The 16,243-nt window shown below is 41.4% G+C and overlaps 2 protein-coding genes across 6 annotated transcripts; both read right to left on the bottom strand.

The window, feature by feature from the left end:
- Nucleotides 1-36: 36 nt before the first annotated feature.
- Nucleotides 37-11,771, bottom strand: hgs (hepatocyte growth factor-regulated tyrosine kinase substrate). 5 transcript variants are annotated; one of them, XM_049560606.1, is made up of 20 exons: nucleotides 11,614-11,771; nucleotides 9,490-9,574; nucleotides 9,302-9,377; nucleotides 9,004-9,096; nucleotides 8,010-8,133; nucleotides 7,641-7,693; nucleotides 7,389-7,457; nucleotides 7,105-7,229; nucleotides 5,341-5,452; nucleotides 5,119-5,217; nucleotides 4,938-5,033; nucleotides 4,748-4,786; nucleotides 4,481-4,645; nucleotides 4,146-4,359; nucleotides 3,890-4,062; nucleotides 3,662-3,802; nucleotides 3,327-3,510; nucleotides 3,070-3,206; nucleotides 2,782-2,964; nucleotides 37-1,494 (listed from the first exon to the last, which is right to left on the bottom strand). In XM_049560606.1, exons 1-20 carry the CDS (start codon nucleotides 11,648-11,650, stop codon nucleotides 1,360-1,362), a joined length of 2,340 nt encoding a protein of 779 aa, XP_049416563.1. In that variant the 5' UTR covers nucleotides 11,651-11,771; the 3' UTR covers nucleotides 37-1,359. The 5 variants fall into 5 exon arrangements, with proteins under 5 accessions (XP_049416563.1, XP_049416564.1, XP_049416566.1 ...); XM_049560607.1 differs by having other exon boundaries at nucleotides 4,146-4,356; XM_049560609.1 differs by having other exon boundaries at nucleotides 5,341-5,425.
- A 3,424-nt stretch (nucleotides 11,772-15,195) lies between these two features.
- Nucleotides 15,196-16,122, bottom strand: cldnk (claudin k). Its single transcript, XM_049561771.1, has one exon. The coding sequence runs from the start codon at nucleotides 16,106-16,108 to the stop codon at nucleotides 15,461-15,463; it is 648 nt and encodes a 215-aa protein (XP_049417728.1). The 5' UTR covers nucleotides 16,109-16,122; the 3' UTR covers nucleotides 15,196-15,460.
- Between the last annotated feature and the right edge of the window lie 121 nt (nucleotides 16,123-16,243).

The following is a 16,243-nucleotide window of genomic DNA, read 5'->3' as shown; positions in this document are numbered from 1 at the left end:
ACGGAAAGCTGTAGAATAAAAACGAGAATAAGCAAGTTGACAGTAAGAACCAGATATTTATTAAATATAATTTTAAAATTACTTTTTAAAGTCAGACAGATCAGTATGATGGAGTAAAGAATTTCACAGATGGCAACTGAAGGGTTACAGAAATCACTGATTGGGTACATACATGCGGCACGTAATGTTCGCTCTGCAAGCATTTCCACATTTCGGAAGAGCCGAGTACATTTAAGAAGAGTCCCAACCTGCACTCACTGTGTCAAAGTCCTCATCTGTGACAGTTGCAACCAAATGCACATGGGATGGGGTGCCTGAAGGCTATTTGTGGTTAATTATGGGTTAAGGTCTGATGTTTCAGTCTCATATTGTGTTGGTGCTTCATCAGCAACAACACAAACAATTTTAAAAAAGAGATGCGGGACGTTATAAGAGTTGCTGTACTGCTTTATTATGTGGAGTTTATGGTCACTAGTTGTGTCACTGTCATGATTTAGTTTATGAAAGCGTATTTATTGAGGGTTAAACAACCACCCAGCTAATCATCTGAAACTCCTCCCATAATGTACAATCCCTGCAATGCATTGCATCATTTAAGAAACTACATTAAGACACTCGACATTCCAGCAGTGCACAACAAATAAATGTCAAAACAAGAAAAGATGACCCTCGTTTGTCTACGTGTGAGAAGGGATGGAATTGGAAACTATAACTGGAATGGCCAGCTGTGAACCTGACAGAGATGTGAGTTGATGCCATTTATTTCAGACCTTTGTGCTTCCTCACTCTTTACCCTCACACCCACAGTCTCTTAAACAGCACGTACAGATGCCTCTCAATTGGGATACGTTGCAATAATTCACTTCCATTCCAGAAAATAATGAAAATTTAACATGCAAATTTTGCTTTAGAAAAATATGAGACAAAGGATGGTTATGTCTTGTCTTTTTTTTCTTCTCAATTATTATCATATTTTCTTATTCATTTTTTTAAACTTTAATACCACTGACTATTTCTGAGCTTCAGTAATTCATTTAATAAGGAAATACTACATACATATCAGCTGGAAAGAGGGAGGAAGAGGGTGAAAGGGTCTGGGTTATGGTGCCCTCTTTAGCAGCTTCACCCCGCATTCCCGTACTTCAGCAGGGGAGAGGCAAGGAGAGCAACAGTTCTGCAACATCATCACAATATTTTACATTGCCACAACATCACAGCAAGGTGGAAGGTGGGAGAGGTGTGTGTGTGTGTGTGTGTGTGTGTGTGTGTGTTTCAGGAGGGCAGAGAGTCCGGAGAGTGAGGGGAAAGACCAAAGGAGGAGAGAGGGTGTAGTGTGTCAGACCCTGCAACGTGCGGACTTCAGTCAAAAGAGATGAGCTGTGCCTCTGCACTGCCGGGCGCAACCTGAGGGACCTGCTGCTGTTGCTGCTGTTGCTGCTGTTGTTGTTGCTGCTGCTGCTGCTGCTGTTGCTGCGGGCCACCAGGGGGAGCCACCTAGCAAGAAAAAACAATAAAGGTCAAAATAGGAAGATTAATGAGGACTAAGCTTGGAATAACTTTAAAAGTAAAAACAAAGACACAAATAAATCATTAGCTACAGCTTCTTGTGTCAGTTCTAGGGATTGGCATTTTAAGTACTCGAATTACATTATTATAGAGTACTAAAAAAAAAAAAAAAAAAAAAAAAAAACTAACGTAAATATAGGAACATAAATTGGCCAATGGGAAAAGAAGCTCAATTTGAAACTAGTTTACTGAATATCCAGACTTCAATTAGCCTATTAAATCATAACTCAAACATAAGAAAAATAAGCAAACTTTCTGTTGCTGCTGTTACATAGTTTAGACGCAGTGGTAAAGGACTGCCTCCTGAGCATGAAGCCACTCTCCCTTTAATCAGTTCGTCTGCCCGATTAGCACGAGTTAACCCAGCAGCTAATATCTGACAGTGAGCCATTTAACGGTCCCAACAAACTCCCACCAACACCAGACAGCTCAACTCAGTCATTAAACCCATAAAAAAAAACCTTAAGTAAGGTTAGCCATGTGATGTTAACAGTTAGCCAGGCAGCTGCTGTCACAAAGGCAGCTGCCCGGAAAAAGTGGAGAGGCCCAGTTCAGTTGCAAGATAACATTATCTTCTGGTTAGTAGTGGTACATTTACAGCTCACAGCAACTTAATACGACACAGTCTCTGGCTTTGTTTGATATCTCGTGTCGGCAAAAAATGCTGTTGCACATTTCCAATCCATCGTTAGCATAATAAGCTTGTTTACTATATTAGGTGAATCTCGTTGTCACAAATGTGCCAAATTTAAAAAAATAAATAAATAAATGCCTCAAGATGTTCTTGACATATTGGATTCATGAAAATAAGCAAAGTCACAGTGACTAATCTTTGACCTCTGACCGCCATAATCTAATAAATTCACTGTGTAGTCTAAGAGGACATTTGTGCCAAATTTGAAGAAATTCCTTGGCATTCTTGAGGCATTGTGTTCACCAAAACAGGACAGATGGACGGACAATCTGAAAACATAACGCCTTAGGCCATGGCGCAGAGGCATTAAAAAAATAGATAACTCATGTTCATATGTTAGAGGTTGGATGGGGATTACTTTATACGTAGAACTTATACTGGCTTTCAATTTGAGTGCTCATGCCCATCCCGAGTCAGCATATGGAAGACACAAGCTAATTACCACAAATGTCACAAACTCTTTATAAAGTTTTCCTCAGGTTAACAGCTGGTGGCAAAGGAAGAAATAAAAAGTCACTGACCTGTTGGTACATAGGCGGCTGGCCTGGCATGTACTGCTGTTGGGGGGGCATATTGGGGTCCTGTCCTGGCAATGCTGAAATCATGTTCTGCATGTTGTACGGCTGGTAGCCCATGTAACCCATACCGTTAGTGGGTGCAGCCTGGGACATGGGGGGCATACTCTGGGCCTGAGAGACCACGTTCTGCACAGAAACAGGGACAACGGTTAGTGGGCTGATTATTCATCTTTCAATATTTGGCAGGAGTTTATGTAACAATGATATCACGAAAGTGGGAGTGAATCAGACCTGGTAGCCCTGTGTGGGCGTGGGCTGATAGTTGGAGTACGATGGACTAGTAGTGGGCGGAGCCTGACCAGGAGGAGGCGCAGGCTGCCCATTGGTGCCTGCAGCCTGGTACATGTATGCATTAACCATATTGGGATCTGGAGGAAGAGAGGACAGTCAGTCACACAGGAGCACATTAGAAACGAAACATAAAAATATCAAATATATTGCAGTAGGACAGTTCAATATTGTCTACTTCTAAAGCCATTAAAAGTCACCTGGGGCAGCGCTGGGCATAGCCTGGTACTGTGGAGGTGCAGTCTGCCCTGGCTGGTTCATATAGATGTTGTGCATAGGTGAACCCTCCACAGAACCAGCAGGGCTGAAGGTGCCTGGGTAGCTTGGTGGAGCACCTGGCTGGTACACCACCCCTCCCGCCACATTTGGGGGCAAAGACTGCATCTGCATAGAAGCGAATACATACATTACCAGACATTAATTCCCAAAGACAACTTATTTAAATGGCAAAACATGACCATTAAAATAAAATGTACTGCACTATGTGCTGTGTTAGTTAAGCCTGACAGCCAATGGTGGAGTATGCAGTGTGTACCTGGGCGTAGGGCAGAGAGAAAGCAGGCATTTGGGCTCTCATCTGGATTGTGTGCTTCTGCTGCTCCAGACGCATCTGCCTTTCCTTCTCCTGCTCCTGGAGGCGCTGGATTGCCAGCTGTCTTTGCATCTCCAGGTACTCCTGCAGATCAAAGACAAACACTTGTGAGCACGGCGATGAATAGTATATGAACATGTGCATTTTCAATGAAGAGCCTCTCTCCATTACCTGTTTCTTCTGCCTCATAATCTCCAGTTTTTGTGCCAGCTGGATCTGCCTTTGTCTCTCTGCCTCCTCTGCGGCACGACGCAGCTTCTCTCTGTGCTCGTCCCGAAGTGCGTTGAGGGCTGCCCGAGCATCGCGCACTTGAGCCAACTTGTCCTGCAGCCCCTCGTAGTACACTACAGGCAACATGTGATAGTTAGGAGACTGGACACACAGAAATGCGGTGTTACACACAATCTTGTGCATGGCTAACACTCACATCGCTTCTCATCTAGCTGGTTGAGGATGTCCAACAGCTGTGGATGCATGTTGTTGATGGACTGGAAGAGTGAGAGCACAGCGCTGTCGTTGGTGATGCTGCGCCCACGCATGTGGTTGCTTTTCATGCGGTTAAGGAAGGTGGTGACAGCATTCTGCAGAGCCTTCAGAAACTGTTCATGGTTCTCCTCCGATTCCCCGTTCTGGTACTGCTGCTGAAGGCGGCGATGAGTGGGAGGCAAAACACAGAAAGTCATTTGTGGTCTGCACACTCCACTTCTGCTAGACATAAAAAAACATACTACTAACAACAACTACTACTAAGTTTCAACATACCTCCACTATGCTGACAGGCTGAACAGGAACATGAGTTTCTATAGGCTGACTGATTGGCGGAAGGGGCTCAGCCAATGGCACAGGGGCAGGGGCTGACGGGGTGGGACTCTTGCGAGCCTCTTCCTGTTTCTTCTCCCAGTATGTTCTGTTCAGGTAACGGGCCAGCTGAAATGTGACATATTACGATCAGTACTGAAAGCATGATGTGAGATTCCCATTAATCTACTTTAACGTGGATATTGAAGAAGACAGCAATCCCACATGTACCTCAGGGTCTACATCTTCAGCTGATGGAGCAGAGGAGTTCTGGAGAGAGCATATTGTTCACATTGGTCAGGTATAATTTTCTCAACAATCAGCAGACAGTTGAACATTGTTTTAGTCATGAAAATAGATATTTGTTGGTGTAAATAATTCAGTTTGTCAGAGAGAAAGGCAGCATGAGAAGAAGTCATACCACAGGGGAAGTGTAGAGAGTGCTGACTGGGGGTGCTGAAGAAGTCACTGGAGTGGGATCAGCTTTTGGATACATGGAGTAGGAGTTCTTTTGCCTCTGTAAGTACACACAGGTATATGTGTCACCTTCACTCTATAAACAGGCAGTGAAAATACAAGCATATTTCAGCTGTGCAACCCACCATTCGCTCCTTCTCCTCAGCCTCGCTTTGAGAAAGGGCAATGGCCAGCTGCAGCTCCTCCTCCTCCTGCAATGCTGCCTCATCTCTCTTGGGGGGCATCTGGTGAGAAAGCAGAGGAGTGGCGAGATCCAGCAACAGCCCACAAAATCCATTAATGGGTGGCTGAAAAAAATCTTTCAATATAGAGCACGGTGAGGACAAGTTGTAATTTTGTATTTCTACCTGTGACTGCTGGGACAGTGGGCTGGTCAGGTACTCAGGAGGCAGCTCGGCGGTGCCCTGGGCAGGGGCTTTTCCTTCGGCTTTCCTAAGAGGAGGAGAGAGGGAGGGGTGGCTGGTAAGGAAAAGGGATCAGGGAGGACAAACAGCTTTGTGAATCAGAGGAGAGCATGCTGTATAAGACACCAACACAAGGCTCTGTTTACACCTGGTATTAACATGCGTCCTGGATGATCGGATCACAAGTGGACAGCTCTAAGAACTGGTGCGACTGCACCAAATGCACCCTCAATACGTCTTGAGATCCAAATGCTCAGACTACATTTAGAAGTAGTCTGAACAGCATATGGCCACATTCTTGTAGCAGTGTGTACGCCAGTAGGCCACACTGAAAAAATGCCTACTCAGCTGACGTTATTGCTTATCTGACTCCCCACCGTCTATTGCTGCCAATGTTAATGCTGAAGGACAGTCACAGGAGCCTTTTTGCTCGTGGACAATGATCAGTTCAATGTCTGCTCAGTTACCAGAAGCTAACACAGCAGCACCACATGTTAAACGGTCCCACCAACACCGCAAACAGCTCAACTGTATTGTTAAATAAGGCCTTTAGGTGACGTTAGCTGTGTGATGCTAAGTCCTGTCACACTGTGTGTGTGAGGACACTTTCACCGACTGTCCCCAGCATGGAGCTTTCACTTTCACAGCTGTAGTCTTCTAGCAGCAGGCACTTAAGTGTGCATACAACATTATGAAAAGCTCAGTGCAAACAGAAATGATTCCCGTGTTTATTTGCAGACAGAGTGGGGACGTGATATGCGATCACAAGTAGTAAAGAAGCATGTGGAGATGCATTCTAATGCCAGCTGAGAACAGACAGACTTTAAGAGTGTCTTGATTGTAACTGGATCACCCAAGTCACATAGCAGATTAATACCAGGTGTAAACAGGCTCCAGAACAGAACAATACAAGGAAGTACACCATCCTGTCATTGCTGCTTGCTTTCCGCATTTGTTCTTCGACTAACACAAGTTCTAAATGTACATTCAGGTTTAGAGCTGCATCAAAAAACAACACACAGTCATGCCAAGGAATGTTAAGACTCTAAAGGTTTAACAGGGCAAACCCAATGCCACAATATGATAGCCATCTAAAAAATGTCTCCACAGAGTCGTTTACAGGATCAAGTGGCTTATTGATTTTGCATGTGCTCTTAAATTAAGAGCATTTTTATCGTTATAAAATAGTCTATTGCATAACAAAAAAACTGTAACTGTTTAATCAGGGTCATCTAATGTATTATGTGCTAAATTTCAGAAGACCTGTCATTAAAGAAAAAGAGCAAATTCAAACATTATAACAGAATATACTACGAGCAGGGATAAAACAAGACCTCGTTGGTGGAGGTCGCAAAGCAATAAACTACACAAAAAATGACATTTCTACACAAAATGAAATTCAACACATCAGTGAGGGTGAGCAAGGATGACAGACAAGACACTGCATTAAATAAATCTTAAAAGCTTTTACCCTAAGCCAAAAGCACTGGAGGCTGACAGTGATAAGGAACAGAAAGTTATCTAAAACCAACACACTTAGGCTCAGACAACAACAAAAGCATACAACATAACATCCGCAAGAGAGTAATTTACACTGCCAGTGTTGTACTGCAGCTAATGAGGCAGCACTCTACAGATAGAGAGGAATTGTTTAGAGTCACCGTCATTTGAACATTCACACTGGCTCCATCAGATCTGGGGACTCACTTGTTCAGCAGCTCAAAGCACGGCTCGCACACACGAACTTCTTTCTCAATGCCAAACTTGGGAATGGTGGAGTACTTAGACGAACACTTGCCACAGAAAATCTGGCCGCAGGCTCGACAATGGTGCTGTAAAAAGCAAAAAAAACCAAAAACAAACCACAAATCCAGGTCAACTCCCGCAAATGCGCTATAAGCATATACTCCTCACACACACACTGTGCTGTAACTGAATGAAGGAAACAATAAAACCTTTACGTGCCCTAGTTTCAAGAAAGCCCGGCCTACCTTTCTTGTCATTACTCCAAACTGGACTCTGCACCGGTGGCACTCCTCAGCATCAACCCAGTCTGGGGCCTGGACAAAGCGGATATGCTATATTACTACAGATCTCAGGTCAGTGGAGCTTTGTGCACAGTCATACTCTGTTATAATTCTTCAGTGCCACATGTATTTACCAGACAACTCAGGCTGATTCTACAAATATCACTCACTTCATAAAGTCTAGAGCAGTGGAGCAAGAAAAACAAAATGTCTCACCCTCTCAGCTGCAAACATTGCATCACTCTCCTTAAACTCAGGGAACACATGACCTATGAGAAAAGAAACGGAAAACAAAACTGTTCGGCATACAGTATGATAGTTGTTGTTCATAATAACTGTTGTGTGAAACAATATAACATGTTTTTGAATATTTCATGAGCTTTCAGTTCAGTTTAATCATTAAAACATTGCTTAAAATGTAATAACATACACATACAAATGTGTTTTTCTTAAACGTAACTGTAGCTAAGACAGAGTTGAGAAACAGTTATCTGGGTGATTCATACTTAAAGAGAATCTCAATCTTCCTTTCAGGCAAGCTGAAAGGAAAGAAAATCAAGTATAACACAGAATGTGTCCACCTACCTTCCACTTTCATGATCTGGTATGTGTCTTGGACCACCTTGTATTTGGGTTCGTTGCGGAAGGCGTGAGCCCAGGCCTGGATCAGGTAAAGGATCTTGTTTCTGACATTTGGCTCTGTCTGTTTCTGGTGGTAAAAGAACCACACAGTGAAATAAACAGTATCTACATCAAACCTCTCTTGTGTTTATATTCTATGTTTCAGTTGTCACATAACAGTGAGTGGTACAACTGAGCTGGCTAAACAAGCTGAATTAAACAACACTGTGTCTGGTAACAAGAACTGAGGTGGGAAGTCCCTATGGTATGAATAACAAAACTCCGGTCACAAGGCTATGACATCATCAGGAAGTGGCAACCAGCATGGGCTGCAGGAGCTTGTGTCACATGACACGGCAGGGATCCAATCAAAAACTGCTAGCTCACGCTGTTATGCAGCTGGCTGCCTGATGTGATGAGGCTTCCAGCCAAAATATGGTCAGACAAACCACCCCGTCTGTGTGTAATGGGGCAAAAACACTGTACCCAAACATTCCAACTGCTTGTTTATGTAACACATAGTTGATAGATATTTAGATATTATTCAACTCTAAGAAGTAGCTGATTACTCAAATAGTCGATCGACACAAAATTCATTAGAAAAAACAAACAAACAGAATGACATTTGATTAATTGTTTTAGATACTCTATCAACCAAAAATGATGAATATTCACTGGTTCAGGTGTCTAAAATATAAGGGTTTGCTGTTTTTCTCTGTTTTATATCATTGTAAAGTGAATATGGGTTTTGTTCTGTTGAGCAAACAAAATAGACATTTGAAGATGTTACCCTTATTCAATTAATAACAAAGGAACTGGCACATTAACCGATAATAAAACATTCTTTAGTTGCAGCCCTAAATTCTGACTTCAGTTCACTTTTGTCAGCAAATTGAGCTTCACAAAGAAAAGAAAGTATTAACTACAACTACAGTACATTGTAAATGATAAGTGTCACCTTCAGTAAATCCTTCAGTTCCTCCATAGTTTGTTTACTGGCCACCTCATCGTGGACTGTTTGGCCACAGTTCTTCACCACTGACTCCAGGACCTGAAGGGTGAGGTCACAAAATCATTCACTATGCCAACTGTGTTAAACACACTTCACCAAAGCAGCTTTCTTCATAAAAGAAGTGATGAAATTGGAACAAAAAACAGCACACTAACACACACAAAAATAGACAGCTGTACATTTTCCATAGTCACAATTTCCCCCAGTCTACAAAGCATCTCTGATTCCTGTACACACATCTTACCTCAAGTGCATAGAGGGCCACATGTGGATTTTTGTCATTCAGCTTCTTCTTGATGGCCCCAATGGCATATTTAGCTCTGCAAAGACAAAAACAAATATTGCTCAGTAGAAAAATCAAGCACTTGTCTGAGCTATTTTCAACTTCAGTGACAGATATGAATGTAGAGGGAACTTGGCAGGATCACTCACTGTGTGTCTCCTTGTCGAATGAGATCACAGATCTGCAGGATGGATTCCCAGTCAGTCTCCAGCAGCAGCTGACTGGTGGCTTTATCTGCAATTAGTTCAGATGGTAAAAGCTATAACACATGTATTGTCTATCTAATATTTCCTACACAGTATATGCTACCCCAAACCAACATGTCATAAAAAATGGCAGGCCTCCTCTCCTCTTAATCACAGTCATACCATATAATAGACTAGCTTTACAGAAACAATGTCCATTTGAGCTTCACAGATATATTGAATATCTACACTCAGCTGTCAGTTTATTAGTTACACCTTGCTGAAACTAATGCAGTTGAATACAGTTAAATGTTTATAAATGTTTTTTACAGATGCTGAATCACCCTTTTGATCATTTTTGAGGTTGTAACAGAGGTGCTGTTCAACTGTATTGCATTATACTGATACATGTTTCTATTATTTTTTAAATTAACTAGCGAATAAGTGTGTATTATAAATACATATACTGTATTTTATGTGTAAGGCACATTCTCTTGATTTGTTACCATTACACGCAGTGATGTTTTTTCTGAAAACAGTAATTACACAGTAAATACTGTAGAAGAAGAACAGACTAATCTTTTTAAGAGAAAGATGACTGACCTACATCCCAGTGTTTTTTATGCAGAAACAAACAAGTTTTTAACTTTGTAATGTGCAATGCGGTGACGTGAGAGAAAATATGATCTGGAATTTCACTTTGGTTATCATGTGCTATACATGTTAAATTTGCTGAGTTTCAAAAGATGCCTTATGATTTAGTAACACAATGTTTGGACTTATTTCACTGCTTTGAATGGGGGTGCCAGCACTCTTCCCAAAATACTGTCTTATTACTGACTCCATCTTGTGAAATGTGACTTTGATGAAGTGGACAACCAAAAAAAGCCCTTGCTTAACTGTTTGGCAATTGGTGCGTGGTAATACTTCACGTAACTGTATCTTTTGGAATATGAAAATATGGACAACTATGGCACAGTATCCACTGACATGATTTGTTTGTACCTGATCTTGAAGCCCGGTGTCAACATCTAGTTTTAGGGAACGACATTACGTAAAAAATACTATGCTTACATGGTGTGTATTTCTAAATGTTTGTGTTGCAAATTCGACAACAAACCACAAAGCACAACAAAGCAAACTTGGTAATGTCCCACCAAAAAAAACATTGTACAAAATGCACAGAGGGTGGTCTACAAGCTGGCTTCATGAGGTCATTTTTACCTCATAGCACCCCTTCAAGACAGGCCATTTATTGTCTGGTTTTATGTTAAGCACTATTTGTTTCATTTTATGCATTGATTGTGCCACATACAGTTTTTTAATTGCTACTGAAACTCAAGTAAGAATATTATCAATAGATGACTATGTGTTAGTTATTAATTTAACCTACAAGATGCTGCACATGTATGATATGATATGATGAGTGTTAAGGTAAGCTAAGCTAATTAGCCACCTCACACCACCTTTCCCAGCTGTATTTTCATGGAAATGTGCCTAATTCGGTGTAACATTGATCTATACAGAGACTAGATTAGCAGCTAGCTGTACTAATTATACTCGTCTAGCAGCGAGCTAATCAACCTGTTGGGGACTTAAAAAACTTACAACAGTAAAAGTCACAAGTTAATTATCTCTCAAATGTCATTGTTGTCCTCGGCCGCTTGGCTTTCTTGGACAGCCGGGGCCATGTCATGAGTTACACAGTGGCATTATTACTGAATCACTACGTTAGCTAACGTTAATATATTATATAGTGTATGAAGCTGGGGTGAACATAAAGGAAATCGACAGCCCGGTTTAGCTTAGATGGTACCACGGAGATAACACAAGAATAAGGGAACATAGCTTTCATGAGAGCTAGGGTAAAAATATCGGACACATAACACTGTATTCGCTACTTGCTAATTTAAGTGAGCCTTTCTTAGGCCTCCAAACAATAGCAGCGAAATTGTTAGCAGGCTAAAATTAGCTGGCCTGAGAGCCACAGCCCCAGCGTCTGTCAAAACAATACGCTGGAAAAACATCGCACTTTGACTCACAGTTGGCTAATAAACTATTAACCTAACAGATGTGGTGATAACTTACCCAGAAGCCTTTCAAATGTACCTCCACCTTTTCCCATATTAGATTCAAAGTGTCAAAGTAGCTGTCGAGGCGTCTTGTTTGGTCAACGGGTCCTGGTATTTTCACCGCTGAGGTGTTAGCTTGTTAGCTTATCTGTTAGCCACGGAGCACAGCGCACAGCTGTATGGCTCTTCCTACTTCCCACTTCCGGCCAATGAACAACAGCATGGAGGGATTTGGATTTGCTCCCTCTGGCGACTGAAAGAAAATGTAATGACAACTACATTTTTTGCAGTTATCACAGATAAATAATATGTCAAGGGCGTGGAAGAAAGTATTTGCAGTACTTGTGAGGTAAACTGCTAGCATGTTTTCTGCTTCTTTAGACTTCGTTGCTAACTTCCGGAAATATTCACTGGAGGCCCCACAATGCCATATTATCTCCATACTTCAGTGACAATGTAACATGATAGAGATTTTAAATGTTTTGCGATATGCTGAGTATTACAATAACATATATTGCAGTGTTTTACCCTTTTCAAATGCAAATTGTGTCTCCAAAGGAAAATCTGTTTGTCTCCCTAAGTTTTTGGTCTATTCATCTCACTTAAGTTGTTTTATGAAGCAAAATGTATCTAGTGGACTGAAAAAGCAGGTGATTACCTTAAATTTTCATTTAATAACCTGGGCTATTATTTGCTTAAATCAGTGAAATCAACAGGCCTACATTTGGGACAAGTCTTCCTTTCATACAAAACTGCTGATCAGCAAAGATCAGGAAATACAATCAAATTGTGTATTTAAGCCAGTATGAATATTACTTGTATAAAAATTAGGCTTCAGATCACATATTAATTATGAGTCATTCATCTGATCTAGGTCCAACAGACAGCGCATAAGAGATAGAGTGTTAAGGCAGTGGAGGATTACAGCACCTGGCATACCAGCACAGCACCACTTTATCCTCTTAAAACATTATTCAAAACTTGGATTGCTTTTTATGAAACACCCTTTTGACTCTTTTGACTTGAGGATCCTTATGGACTAAAAGAATATGAATAACTTTGAGAAATGGACACATAATTTGAGGTGTTCAACAACACGGTTTTATACATCTGCAAAGGGACTGGGCCTTTAATTGGGACTTAGTTTTTAATTGAAGTTTTACCATATATTATTCTAGAATTTGTATTTGCAATATTGATAATTTTATACCCTTAATAAATATTAGTTTATTAAGGGTATAATATTAATTTATTAAGGTTTATTATACCTTAATATTAATTTATTAAGGTTTATTATACCCTTAATAATATTAATAAATATTTTATACCCTTAATAAATATTAGGGGTGCACGTTGATATTGGCACATCATCATTATCGGCCGATATTGTCTTTAAAATTAACTATTAGAATCGCCCAACATGCTTTTTCTTATTTTGCACAATGAATGAATATTACAGACATTGAAACGCATTTCATTTCATTTCTCCATCTGCTTGAGGGCCATCACGATAAGACTATGCATGCAAAATATGACATTAGTTCTACTACACAAGAGACTTGATGACCACTGGTGGGGAAAAAGTTGATATATTGATATTTATATCAATTATCGGCCACTGATTGAAAAAAAATCCAACATCGTGCTTCCTTAAAAAATATCAATACTTGGCGTTCTTGTATACATACATTATTGCCACCCAAAATATTGCAATACTTTGATGTATCAATTCCCCCTAACCCCAATTCTTAATTCTTTAGTTATTTGACATCTATATGCAATACTTAAATTGCAGGTTAAGATTTTACAGATCTATAATAACTATATAGAACATGATGTACTGTAATTAAACTACCCATCAGTATATAAAGTAGTGAAAATTAACTAAAGAGCAACTTCATACACCCTGAACATCTTGTTTTTTCCTGACCTCCAGTGGTTAACTACTCACCTTGCTGCAGTGACATTCAGGTGTACTGTAGTGTTACAGGTGCAACAAAGCAGGAACAAATTGGTCCACACCCAACCAGTGTGCAGCCCAGTCAGAGGTGAAACTTCCTGAAACTTTCAACCAGAGAGCCAGCAAGACACTGCTCAGCTACTGCTGTTGAGTTACTCTATAATGCTGCTTACATAGTGATATGTTAGAAATTAAATTAGATATGTTGGATACCTTAGATTCAGGACTTTTTCTTGTAAACATAAGAATAAGATAAGGATATGTCTTTCACCACTGGCTTTACAACCTTTTTATTTATTTGAACTAAACCTTTTGCATTTCAATCCTGTGTCTATTTCCCTGACAGTTCCTCTTGATATGAGGTCTAAATTCTGACCTGTGTAGAACATTGATCTTATGTAAGCTGGCAGCAGAGTGCTGATGTGTCTTGAACAAGTCATTGACTCCCCACCACCTCCATCAGTAGTGTTGGGCTGCCCTTGAGGACGGTTTACCACACTGTGAATGATATCATCAACGAATCATCAGTAGACTTGTATAATCAATTGCTACTATAGGCCTATAATTGTGTTGATATCATACCTTTCAAGCTATTTTGAGACACTGCATTATTATTTACAATGTAAATAGTGCACACAATTGTACAGTAAAGCAGTACAGTCTCCCTTACTGTATCCACAGCATTGCTCTACCAACATTGGTATAGGCCTACTTAGGTCATGTATGAGTCACTACCTGGCACTTGGGACACTGGTGCCCATTGTCAGTGTGGTGCTGTAATGCTCTATAAAGTGGCATTGTGTTGCTCTGTCCTCTGCTGTAACAGACAGAAAGAAAAACATTCTACTGTTTACAGCAGATAAAAGCAAACGCCCGGGTCCTTCTATGCAGTTAATCTAGTTTCAGATAATGTGTCTTATGATTCATTGTGTACTCCAAGGCTCTCTGGTGGTTTCAATTCACTGTTCAAATGTCTTTGAAAATGTCTGTGGACGAACATTTAGTTCAAAGTGAAGGAGCACAGAATCTGAGCGATCTGAATAATGTCTCATGAATAAGGATTATTCTTTTTCCACTGTGGCTCGTAACATCCCACATTACAGGCTTACACGCAGAGACACAGACAAGTAGGCACACAGACATGCATTACAAACTTGTACATTCTGTTATCATGATAGGTGGTGGAGGCTAGCTATGTCAGTGAATTCTTGTCCATTGTGATTCAGAGGAAGAGTAGCGGGGGCTTTGGGATCACTTGTGCTAAGACAGCTGGTTTGCTGTGCTCACTGTTAATCGAAGGACTAACAGGATTTTTATGTTGTAAATGAAAGTGTTTTTCTTTGTTCCTGGTACAGGGTAGTCGAGACAGGGAAGAGGAGATGGAAGATAGGAGGTGGTGGACCACACACACACACACACACACACACACACACAAACACACGCGCTCTTCTCAACAATATGGCACCACAAGCAAATGCACACATGCCCCCATTGTTCTATTGTTCTTCTCCACTCAGCAGAACCCCCAGTAGTGTTTACAGAAAGCAAAACAAAGATTTCCTTTTCAAAACTACTATACTTCTCCTCTCAAACACATTCAGTTGTAAGCTGATATCATAAAAATGTGAACACACACCCTTTCTCTCAGTAGAGGATTTGGAGAACCAAAATTTTATTGTATTTTACACTGACAGACAGAGAACAAGGTTATTGAAGGATATCAGGTATGAAATAATAAAATGAGTTCAGTTTTCCCCTAGTAGCCTCCTGCAGCTTTTCAGAGAAAAAAGCTTACTGGAATAACATTAAATATAAAATAATTACAAGGAGCTAAATCAAAAGGAGAGGAATCAGGTTTGGGGCGTATTTGTGGGACTTGAAGGCATTTGGACATTTTGGAAACTTAAACATAACCTTTGACTTGTGTGGCAGGTGCCCTGCGAGGACTGCTTTCTCCACTGCTGAAGGTGGGAGAGCCTGGGATGCCAGGGGGACTTGACCCAGCATAGAGCAGAGATCCCCCGATGAGGAGCAAAGCTGACGCCCCCCAGCCGATGTACAGGGCAGGGCCAAGCTCACGCTTGTGTGGAGCCGCCACATGTGGATCATAGAAATCCTTGATGATGGAGTGGGCAGTCCAACAGACGGGCACAAGGTAGAGGAACCCTGCAATGGCAAAAAGGGCACCAGAGATGCGAGCGATACGGGCCTTGACACTGTTTACACCAATGCACTTAGTGCACTTGACTCCTAGGACCCCCAGAGCCAGAGCCAGGCCACAGATCAGGATGGAGAACACAGTGAGGCCTCGGGCAGCCTGCATGTCACTGGGCAGGGCCAGCAAGCTGTCGTACACCTTACACTGGATCTGACCTGTGCTCTGCACAATGCAATTCATCCAAAGGCCTTCCCAAATGATCTGAGCCGTCACTATGTTGTTACCGATGAAGGCAGTGACTCGCCACAGGGGGATGGCACAGACTACCAACCCACCAACCCACCCAACAAGAGACAGGATTAGGCCCAGCAACTGCATGCCCGTGGTCGCCATGGTGAAAGGTGTCGTTTGAATCAGATGGATTTGTCACTGTTTGATCTCAGTCTCTGTTTGTTGCAGTGGGACAGCTTATAGTCCCACAAAGAAACGTGTCAGTCTACAGTACTGAAAACACTGTGCTCCACTGCA

The sequence above is a fragment of the Epinephelus fuscoguttatus genome, linkage group LG19 (genome assembly GCF_011397635.1).
Source record: "Epinephelus fuscoguttatus linkage group LG19, E.fuscoguttatus.final_Chr_v1".
Classification (NCBI taxonomy): Eukaryota; Metazoa; Chordata; class Actinopteri; order Perciformes; family Serranidae; genus Epinephelus; species Epinephelus fuscoguttatus.
Note: the sequence above shows the minus strand (reverse complement) of the source record. Positions and strands in the feature narration are given on the sequence as shown.